The sequence below is a fragment of the Chiloscyllium punctatum genome, chromosome 7 (assembly GCF_047496795.1).
Source record: "Chiloscyllium punctatum isolate Juve2018m chromosome 7, sChiPun1.3, whole genome shotgun sequence".
Classification (NCBI taxonomy): Eukaryota; Metazoa; Chordata; class Chondrichthyes; order Orectolobiformes; family Hemiscylliidae; genus Chiloscyllium; species Chiloscyllium punctatum.
In genome coordinates this window covers 9,307,707-9,319,498 of record NC_092745.1, presented here as the reverse complement: position 1 = coordinate 9,319,498, position 11,792 = coordinate 9,307,707, and the positions used below count along the sequence as shown (strand labels likewise).

Here is an 11,792-nt window from a genome sequence, read left to right as displayed (position 1 = left end):
TCTGAATCCATCGCTCGGAGACACAGACCTCAGAGAGACACCTCCAGACAGCACAGAGTAACACATGCGCACTGATAGAGACACCTGCAGGCAACAGTATGTAACACACGCACTCTGACAGACAGGCAGCACTGAGTAACATACTCACAGTCCACAGGAGTCTCTGAATGTGGGTGTCTCTCTGAGTAACACACCCACACTCAGAGATCTACAGGCAACATTAAGTTAAACATTCACACTCAGAGAGACAGACAAGGCCGACAATGTTGGTGAATGGCCGAAGATTGTTTCAGCGGCTAACCAACATGCAGCAGAGATTGCACAGTGCGATCCCATCAGCTGGGCCAGGACCAACAGAGTGATGAGGGAATGCATCAGATTGTACTTATTGAGTCCTAACAGCTTTCAGTTTCTGTTCTTTTTTGGAATCTTGTAACCTACACAAATCCCTGATCAAAGGGATCATTTGAAATGATTGATGATTATAATTGATTGGCAGGCCAACCAGCCAATCTTGAAAATGACCTGCTGAAATGCAGCCAACCAACTGAGGTGGGGGGGGGGGGGGGGGGGGGGGGAGGTCATCTATTTCCAAAGCACACAGCGACAGAGACTGAATTTTCATCTTTATTCCCTTTTCCAGATTCACATTGACAGAAAAAAACTGCAATTAACAGCCCAGGCAGAGGAAGCTGCTCAAATTCACAGCCACAATGGAGCTTGAGAAAAACACTTGTGGAGATTTTCTCAATAACAGGATAATCCTGTCCCTTTAAACAGTGACCAAACCTTAAATTGGAACTGACAGCTAAGCAGGAAGAAGATCTGGTTTACTGAAGCAGAGAATTCTGAGGTTACATTGTTTTGTACAGCTGACAGTCTTCAGCAACTTCAAGAGATTTTTCTTGGCATCACAAGTCAACCCTGTCCCAATCAAACACTTTCTGGACAAGGTACAGCATGACGTTTGACATCGTGTAAAGCTCTCTTGACACTGTCGCAATGACCTGCTTTAATACCCAAACCTCAGAAGGTTCTCTGAGCCAGACTGAGAAGGAAAAGAGATGAAATTCAATGCTGACAATGACCTTTGTCTTGCAAGCTCAGCCCTGTTCTATTTAAAGTTGTGTCTCCTCTGCGGACTATCGCAAACACTTTAAACACATTCTGATCTCCTGATACTCTTGCTGAGGGGTGAGGGGAGTGTCACATGGGTGAGGGCACAGGAGAAGCGAGCATTGGACTCCCAGTCAGACCCAGAGAGGGTCAGCAGGCTGCTGACACTGTAGGTGCTGTCCGAAGCTCGCAGGTAGTTGCTGGTCTGAACCCCGTCCGAAATGACTGCACCGTCCTTCTTCCACTGCACCTCCAGCTCATTCGGGATAGAAATGATTGGCAAGGCACACCAGGGTGGCAGTGCTCTTGGCATTGACCTGCTCCGGGGAGGGGGGCAGAAGGGTCAGCTTGGGCTGAGAGTTCTCACGGCCTGAAAGATAAGAGGAGCAATTTTAATCCCTGCCATTCGAAGGGAATTCAACCCTCACAAATATTCACTGGCAGCACAATCTTTTTGAACATTTTTAGACAATACAGAATAAACCCAACAAAAGAACAGATATTGTTCAAATTGCTTCTTGGGATGTGAGTGTCACTGGCAGGGCCAGCATTTATTGACCATCCCTAAATGCCCCTGAGAGAGAAGGGACAGTTTTAAACCATTGTTTATGGAATGCATGTGTGCACCTGGAAAGGCTATCAATGGGGGAGCATTTTTATGACAGTGATCAGAACTCAGTGAGATTGAGAATATGGATGGAAATGGAGAACTGTGCAGTCAGTATAAAACTTTTCATTTTACTAAACTGTGTGATGCTTTGGTAAAAATGGACCGGGAGCAGTGACATGATGGGAAATCAGTGTCAGGGCAGTGGGAGCCCTTGAAGGACGAGACAGAGGTCGTTCAGAATCTGTTCCCACAAAGAGTAAAGGTGGGACTTGCCGATCTCGACCGAATGAACAAGAGGATTGGGGCCATGTACTAACATGGATTGGATACTGGTTGGCCGACAGCACAGAAAGAAGGAGTCTTTTCCTGAATGGCAAGTAATTACTACTTAGGGTGCCACAGGGGTCAGTCCTTGGTACTCAGTTACTCATAATAAATAATAATAGTGTCAGAGAGCCGGAAAGACCCATCAGCCCATTGTGTCCACTCTGGTCAAAAAACAACAACCCAATAATTGTCATCCATTTTTCCAGAAAAAGGGAATTAGATGCGGTGTGTATTTAAGAAGGAATTAGATATAGTTCTTAGGATTAAAGGGATCAAAAAATGTGGGGAGAAAGCAGGAACAGGGGACTGTGTTGGACGATCAGCCATGATCATATTGAATGGTGGAAAAGGCTTGAAGGACCGAATGGCCTACTGCTGCTCCTGTGTTTGATGTTTCGATCTGTTTCTCAGATAATGAAGGAATGTCTCTCATCATTTTTAAGCTGGAAGTCAGATGTGTTTGGAGCTGAAGATGTGGCCATGGTGATAAATGAATGCGGGTCAGTAAGGTGGTTAAGAAGACACATGGGAGAAACTGTTTTTCTTTTTCCCTTGATGGAATGAGAGCATTGTTGGATTGGCAGCATTTATTACCCATCCGTAATCACCCAGAGGGCAGGTTAGAGTCAACCACATTACTGTGGGTCTGGAGTCGCATGGTAAGGATGGCAGTTTCCTTCCCTTACACGTCGTTTTGTTTGACAAGCAGTCACTGTTGCAATGTCAGTAACATGACAGCCAGTTTCTGCACAGCATGATCCCACTCGAAGCAATGAGATCAAAGAGCATTAATGATGTTGGATCAACGATATATATTGGCCTGAACTCAACCCAAAGAGAAAGTAATTTGGCTCAGTTGGATGAAAATGAGAAAATGGAAGGTAAAGGAGAAGGTAGGATTGCTGGTTAGTGATGGGATTATCAGAAAATAAAAGAAAGGGATGGAATTTTGAATATCAAAGGAAGCATAAAAGTGCAGGGAAAATCAATAATAGAACAAACTTAAAGAGGTTGTATCTAAATGCACGAAGCATTCCGAGTAAGGTCGACAAAGCGATGCCACATATCGAGGTAAATGGAGTTTCTAAGGAATTTAAACCAGTTAAAGTGGAGGGAGAGGTTTTTCAAGTTTCTAGAAGATGTAATAGGACAGAAAGTGTGAGAAGGATCAGAGATCAAACGTAGGCACAGCAGATAAGAGGACAATGATGAGAAGGAGGGCAGTCAATGCAGGACTGAGATTGTTGTACTTAAAAGCACACAGTATACACAATGATCTTGTCGTGCAGATTGAAACTGGCAGGTACGATGTTGTGGCTGTCACAGAGACATGGCTGTAAGGGGATCCAGCATGGATATATATATATATATCCAAGGATACATGTCCCATCAAAAGGACAAGCAGATGGGCAAAGGGGCAAGTGTTGCCTTGTTAATAAGAAATTAAATTAAATCAATAGCAAGAAGTGATAGAGAGACAGAAGGTGTAGAATCTGTGTGAGTAGAGCTGAGGAACCACAACAAATAAAGAATCTGATGCAAGTTCTGTCCAGGTCTCCAAGCAGTAATCAGGGTGTGGGGAAGGAAATCAATCAGGAGATAGAAACGCCAGATACAAAATGTCAGGGCAGACTTCAATGGATAGGTGGACTTGATAGTGTGTCTCAAGGAAAGGACTTCATGTAATGTCTACGAGATGGTTTTTGAAACAGCTTGTGGTTGATCATTTGTAACAGGCAGTTTTGGATTCAGTGATGTGTAATGAGGCAAACTTGATTAGTGAGCTGAAGATGAAAGTATCCCTGTGGATAAGTGACCATAATATGATAGAAATCCCCCTGCAGTTTGAGAGGGAGAAGCTGCAATCAGATGGAACAGTATTTCAATTGAGTAAAGGGAACTACAAAGACATGAGGAAGGAGCTGACAAGAGTTGATTGGAAGGGGAGCCGAGCAGGTAAGATGGCAGGGCAGCAAATAACAAAATTTCTGGGGGTAATTCAGGAAGCAGAGCAGGAATTCATTCCAAAAAGGAAATATACTAAGGGGAGGACAAGGTAACCATGGCTGATGAGGGACGTCAAGGACAGCATAAAAGCAAAAGGAAAAGACATAAAATGTGGTGGAAAATAGTGGGAAGCCAGAGGATTAGGAAGTCTTTAAAAACTTTTGGAGGATAACGAAAAAAGCACTAAGGGTGGAGAACGTGAAATGTGAGGGTAAGCTGGCCAGTAATATACAAGGAGATTGCAAGAGTTTTATTAGACATATAAAAAGGAAGAGGGACGCAAAAATAGACTTTGGATCGCTGGAAAATGAGTCTGGAGAAAGAATAATAGGAAATGAAGGAATAGCCAAGGAATTGAATCGATACTTTGCATCAGTCTGCACAATGGAAAACACCAGCAGCATACCAGTACTTCAAGACTGTCAGGGAGCAGAGGGGAGTGTAGTGGCCATCACTAAGGAGGAGGTAGTGGGGAAGCTGAAAGGTCTGATTGTGGATAACTCACCCAGACTGGATGAACTACACCAGTGTGTTCTGAAGGAGATTGCTGAGGAGATTCTGGGGGCATTGGTGATGATCTTTCAGGAATCAATGGAGTCAGGGTGTGGAGGTGGGGTAGGGTGGCATTTGGTGGGGGCAAGGGACAGGAAAATGGCTCACATAACAGCTCTGTTTAAGAATGGAGGGAGGTAGAAGATGGGACATTATAGGCCATTTACCCTGGACTCAGTTGTTGGTCAGGTTTTAGACTTCAATTGAAGGATGAAATTGGAGAGGACTTGGAAGTGCATTTGGAAAATAGGGCTGAGTCAAGGGGAGGTCATGCCTGGCAAATCTGTTAGAATTCCCAAAGGAGACAATGAGCCAGTCATACAAAGGAGAGTCTGAGGAAGTAATCTCTTTGGATTTTCCAGAGGTCATTTGACATGAGATAAGCGCTGATAGTGTTAGGGGTGAGGTACTGGCATGGACTGAGGACTGGCAGGTTGGCATAAAGCAGAGAGCGAGGAACAATGGCAGCTGGTGACCGGTAAAGGTCTGCAGGGCCTTAGGACCTTAACTATTCATGTTATACATTAACAATCTGGATGAAGGAAGTGAAGACATTGTTGCTAGGTTTTCAGATGACATGATATAAGTGGAGGGAAGTGGGAAGGCTGTAAAAGGTCCTGGATAGGCTCAGAGAGTGGGGAAAGAACTGAAAGATAGAATACAATGTGTTACAGTGTGAGGTTATGCACTTTGGGAGGAAGAAGAAATGCAGAGACTGTTTGCTAAATGAGGAAAGCCTTTGGAAATCTAAAGGACAAATCTCATTCAGGATTCTCTTAAGGTTAACAGGCAGGTCCAGTTTGTGCTTGGGTAGGCAAATAAAATGTTCGCATTCATTTAAATAGGGCCAGAACACAAGAGCACAGATGTACTGCTGAGGCTGTGTAAGGCTCTAGTCAGACTGCATTTTGAATGTTGTGAGCAGTTTTGGGACCCATATTCGAAGAAACAATGTGCTGGCATTGGAGGGGTTTACAAGAATGATCCTGGGGATGAAGGGCTTGTCATATGAGCCGTGGTTGAGGACTCTGGGTCTGTACTCGATGGAGTTTAGAAGGATGATGAGGGATCTTATTGAAATGTGCAGAATACAGATAGGCCTGGATAGAGTGGATGCAGAGAAGATGTTTCCAAAAAACAGGAGAGACTAGGTAACCAAGGCACAGCCTGAGAATGAAGGGCCAACACTTTCGAGCTGAGATGAGGACAAATTTCTTCAGCCAGAGGGTGGCGAATCTGTGGAACTCAGTGCTACAGAGGGCAGTGGAGGCCAAGTCACTGAGAGTATTTAAGACAGAGATAGATAGGTTTGTGATTGTTAAGGGGATTGATGGTACCTGTGGAGTAGGCAGGAGAATGGGGATGAGAAGCATATCTGCCACGATCAAATGGCAGAGCAGATTCAATGGGCTGAATGGCTGATTTCTGCTCCTATTTCTTAAAGTCTTCTGGAGAGTTTCCCCAAAACCCTGGAACACTGAACCCACTGGACTGTGAGCCCTGCTGTAGCTGTTTGTCATCAGAACTTTGCCAAGAGGTAACCAAAGAGTGGAGAGAGTGTGCATCCATGTGGGAACTTCAGAATGCTTCCAAGCTCCTGGACTTCCAAGAGTGTAGGAAGTGTGGTCAGTGACAGCAGTTGGAGCTCCAGGTTTCGGAGTTTGAGCAGCAGCTGGTGTCAGTGCGGAGAGTCCGTGAGGCTGAGAGCTCCGTGGAGAGCACGTTTCTAGATGTGGTCACTCTGCAGCTTCAGAGTATGCAGGGAGAGAGGGAATGGGGGAGAAGCAGACAGTCCAAAAGGACCAGGCAGCTAGTACAGGAATCCCCTGAGTGCATCTCACTCTCCAACCAGGATTCAGTTCGGAATCCTGATGAGAATGATGGTTCATCTGGGGAGTGCAGCCAGAGCCAAGTCACTGGCACCACGGGTGGCTCAGCTGTACAGGGGTGCACAACGAAGACTGGAAGAGCGACAGTGAGAGGAGATTCGAGAGGGAGGGCAATTGATAGGTGTTTCTGCAGCTGCAGATGGGAATCCAGGATGGTGTGTTGTCTCCTTGGTGCCAGGCTCAAGGATGTCACTGAGCGGCTGCAGAGCGCCCTGAGGGGAGAGGGGGAACAGTCAGCAGTCGTGGTCCACATCGGTCCCAGTGACACAGGGAGAAATAGGATGTGGTCCTGCAGTCAGAATTTAGTGATTGTGGAAAGGAATTAGGAGCAGGAACTAAAAAGACGGGCGGCACATTACTTCCAGTACCGCCCACAAGTGTGAAGAGGAACAGGAGGATAACACAGGTGACTGTGGGGCTGGAGAGCGGGTCCAGGAGGGTGGCTTTAGATTCTTGGGTCATTGGGAGTGGGTCTGGGGGAGATGAGATTTGGCCAGACCAGACAGCGTTGCTCCTGAACAGAGCTGTGACTGAGCTCCTTTGGGATGAGCTGGGCTATGGGAGCCAGTGGGGAATATCAGAATGAAACACGAAGGTCCACGGAATCCTCAGTGTAGACAATAATTCACCACCCAGTAGAAAGAATGTGGAGGAATACAAATGGAAGGAATTTACAGAGACCTGCAAATATGATCGAATCGTTATAAATGGGGGACGGGGTCTTTAATTTCTGAATATAGATTAGGGTAGTAGCAGTGTAACAGGCAGAGAGGGGCCAGAGTTGTGAGAGTGTGTTCAGGTGAATTTTCAGATGGCATTGTGGACAGCGAAGAAGGCTGTGTAAGAGTACAATGGGCTCTTGACCAACTGGGCCAGTGGGCTGAGGAATGGCAGATGGAGTTTAATTCAGATAAATGTGAGTGCTGTATTTTGGTTAGACACAGGAGATGGGTGAGATCCTAAGCAAATATTTCAGGTAAGTATTTATTGGGAAGAAGGACATGAAAGTGACGGAATTTGGAAAAATAGTGACATATTGAAAAAGTCCACAATACAACTGAGGAGATGCGAAAGGTCTTAAACCATACCAAGGATATAATCCCTCGGACCTGATCAGGTGTGTCCCAGAACATTGTGGGAAACTAGGGAAGAGATTGCTGGGCCCCTTGCTGAGATATGTTTATCATTACAGCTATAGGTAAGGTGTTGGAGGAGCAGAGAGGATGGCTAATGTTGTATCATTATTTCAGAAAGGCTATAAGGAAAAGCCAGGGAACTCTCGACCAATGAGCCTGATGTCAGTGCTAGGTAAGATATTGGAGTGGATTCTGAGGGACAGGATTTACATCCATTTGGATAATTAATGTGGTTTTGTGCACTGGAAATTGTGTCTCCCTGATTTGATTGAGGAGGTGACAAAGAAGATTGATGAAGGCAGAACAGTAGACAGTGTCTGTTTGAACTTCAGTAAAGTGTTTGACAAGGTTCCACATGATATACTGGTTAGTAAGGTTAGACTACATCGGATCCAGGGGGAGCTAGGTATTTGGGGAAAAAAAATTAGCTTGAAGATAGGAGAGAGAGAGTGGTGGTAAAGGTTTGATTTTCAGACTGGAGATCTGTGAATAGCTGTGTGCCGCAAGGAGTGGTGCTGGGTTCACTGCTTTTGGTCATTTAAATAAATGATTTCACTGTGAATATAGGAGTTAACATCAGTTTGTAAATGACACCAAAATTGGTGGGACAGTGGATAGTGAAGAAGTTTATCTCAGGAACAGTGGGACCTTGATCAGATGGGGCAATGGGCAGAGGTGTGGCAAATGGAGTTCAATTTAGTTAAATGTGAGATTTTGCATTTTGGAAAGGCAAACCAGGGCAGGAGTTATACAGTTAATGGTAGGGCCCTGTGGAGTGTTGCTGAAAAAAAGACGTGAAGGTGAAGGTGAAGGTGAAGGTGAAGGTGAAGGTGAGCTGCATTATTCCTTAAAACTGGATCACAGGGAGACAGGACGATGAAGAAGGTGTTGGGAATGTTTGCCTTTATTGGTCACTGTATTGAGTATCGAAGTTGGGACATCATATTGCAGCTGTACAGGAGATTAGTGAGACCACTTTGGGAATAATGTGAACAATTCTGATCATCCTGTAATAGGAAGGATATTGTTAAACTTTTAAAAGGTGCAGAAAAAGATTTACTAAGATTTTGCTAGGAATTGGAGGGTTTGGACGATCGGGAGAGGATGAATAAACTGGTGCAATTTTCCCTGCAGCATCGGAGGCTGAGAAATTTACGAAATCATGAGGGACATAGATAATGTGAATAATTCAGGAAGCATGTGAATGTTTTGTAGAGCTGGCAAATTAAATTCCCAAAGGTCATTCCAGGGATGAGGAATATCAGTTATGAAGATCTACTGGAGAATGTGGGACTGTCTTCTTTGGAGAAGGCTGAGAGGAGATTTGTTGAAGGAATTAAAACCAGGAGGGGCCTGGACAGAAAAAATAAGGAGAAAATGTTCCCAATTGAGAAAGGATTGAGACTGAGAGAATACAGATTGAAAGTAATTGGGAAAAGTAATAAAAGTGAGATGGAGAACAACATGTTCAGCCAGTGAGTGGTTAAGGTGTGGAATGCACGGCCTGAGAGTGTGGTGGAGGCAGCTTCAATTGAAACATTCCGAAGGGAATGAGACTATTATTTGAAAAGGAACAATGTGCAGGGTGACAGGGAGAAGTGAGGAGAATGACACTCTGTCAATTACTCATTCAGAGAGCCAGTACAGATAAGACGGGTGGAATGGTCTCCTTGTACACTGTAACAATTCTGTGATTGTGTGATTGAGCAGAGTTAAAGCTGGGGGAGGTGGGAGCTCAGTGTCTCACTGTGCTGCTGCTGCTGCTGCTGCTGCTGCTGTGGTCAGTGAGATCAGAGACTGGGACGGGGAGCCAGAGCTCACATCAAACTCTGCCCGTGTCTGTCACACTGAGATTGGCAGGAGGCTACTCACTGATTTCACTCCATGCTGCAGGAATGGGACCACGGGCTGCAAATAGATAGAGCTCCTCCACACGGTGAGTAAAACTGACTGACTTATATCTTGCTTTTTCAAGGGGCCAATGGAACTACAGAAGTACAGCTGTACACCCTGTTAGAGACAGTGCTCCTCAATCAACCATTTCATTCGCTGCAGCTGCCCAATAACACCTTCAACAATTCAGCATTTGTGTTTTAGAAATTGTGTTTCAGTATTGACGGGGTTAATAACGGAGGATTGAGGTTTACTTACTCAGTCTGAGCTTGGTTCCTGAACCGAATGTAAGCCACAGTGAGAGCTCCCAGTGCAGAGGCTGTCCAAAAACTTCTGCTCTTTGTTACTCTCCGACACTCTCAACCTCTCCCTGTCTCTCAGTCACTCTTACCCTCTCCCTGCCCCTCGCTCTCTCCCTCACTCATGGCTTTTTCTCTGTCTGTCTGTATCTCTGGGTTGTGTCCAGCCAGGCTTGTGCAGTTTGCGAAATATATTTTTTGATGTTCAATCTTGCGGCTGGTCTTCAAGTGTGGTCATGGAGTGTAGATGGAAACATGAGGCCTTCAGTGAGTGGTGGACACCACAGGGACTGGAGTGTGTTGTGGACAGTGACAATTCTGGCATAGGTTAGTTTGTGCAGTTTCATTTAGATGTAAATGTGAATGTGTCAGTTCAGGTGGTGGGATGGTGTGTCCATTCTTATATATTTTATATAACTGTGGATTGGGTCAGTACAGGAGTTGGTGCTGTGTGTATTGAGGTTTTTGTATGGCTCTGTATCACTGTGTCCAGGGTTGCTGTAACCTTGTATACAGTAATAGTCAGCGACATCCTCATTCTGAACGTTGCTGATTGTCAGGGTGAAACTGGTCCCTGATCCACTGCCGGTGAATCGATCGGAGACTCCTGTGAATCGAGTTGTTGCACTGTAGATCAGGAGAGAGGGTTTCTGACCTTTTCGCTGCTGGTACCAAGCAAGGGAGCTGCTAATGCTTTGACTGGCCTTACAGGTGATGGTTGCAGTCTGGCCCAGTCCCACTGACAGCACCGGGGGAGACTGGCTCATGATGATGTCCCCACTGATACCTGAGGGGTCAGAGAGAAACACAGTGAAGTCAGAACTGTCACTGAAAGAGCCTGTCAAATGAGAGATTGTTGGAGACACTGAGCATTCCTCTGGTTTCAGCATTTTCCCTTCAATCACAAGTCAGTGGAATTGGAATGAAATGGAGAGCAGCTAAAGATTCAAGGTGGAAGGAGAGAGATTTGTACCTGCGATGCAGAATGCCAGGGGCCAGATCAGCTGGATGAGTGAAATCATGGTGTGTGCTCCTGTCCCTGTACCTGGTTCCTGCTAAACTCTCCCTTCACTGGGCTCTGCTTTATAAAGCTGCAGCCTGTGAGAGTCTGACTGGGTGTTCCTCAGTATGTAAATGGCATCAGGCAGGGAGAGCCACGTCAGTACCTCTTTTCTCTTTCTCTCACTCCCATTCTCTCTCTCTGTCTCAGAAAGTCATTGAGGTTAACAGCACTGAATGAGACCATTTGGCCCATTGTGTTTAAACTGGTCAGCAAAGATCTGATGACACTAATCCCATCCTCCAGCTCTTGGCCCATTACCGTGGGGGCTGCAGCAACACAAGGGAATATCTAAACACTGCTCCAATGTCACGAGAGTTTGTGACTCAATCAGCCTTTCAGGCAGTGAGTTCTAGACTCCCACCACCCTCTGGGTGAAAACATTTCTCCCCAACACACTTCTCACTCTCTAATCAACTGGGCCTGGACTCAATCGAGTTCAGAAGGATGAGAGAGGATCTGATTGAAACATATAACATTCTAACAGGGCTGGGCAGGGAGGAGGTTTCCCCTGGTTGGGGAGTCTGGAACCAGGGGTCACAATCTCAGGGGGATACAGCGTAGACCATTTCAGACTGAGATGAGGAAACATTTCTTCACTCAGAGGGTAGTCAAACTGTGGAGGACAAGGAACTGAATATATTCAAGAGAAAGAGAGAGATGATTGTTTTACATTTTAACAGCATGAAGGAAATGGGGAGAAAGTAGGAATATGGCTTTGAGATGGAGGATCAGCCATGATCATACTGAATGACAGAGCAGGCTTAAAGGGCCGAATGGCCTACTCCTGCAGCAGTTTCTGTGTGGCCATGTCTGTGTTACCTTCAATGTTTGTCCCTGGTTATTGAATCCTTGACTCTTGTAAAAAGTGCCTTCCTGCCCACCCAATCACTGCCCTGAATA

General features: G+C 45.5%; 1 gene segment (V, D, J or C); it reads right to left on the bottom strand.

Annotated features, from left to right (window-relative positions):
• Positions 1-695: 695 nt before the first annotated feature.
• Positions 696-10,867, bottom strand: LOC140479514 (Ig kappa chain V region Mem5-like). The segment is given in 4 exon segments: positions 696-1,486; positions 9,789-9,863; positions 10,314-10,616; positions 10,803-10,867. Coding segments are annotated over 4 exon segments (540 nt in total).
• Positions 10,868-11,792: the final 925 nt, after the last annotated feature.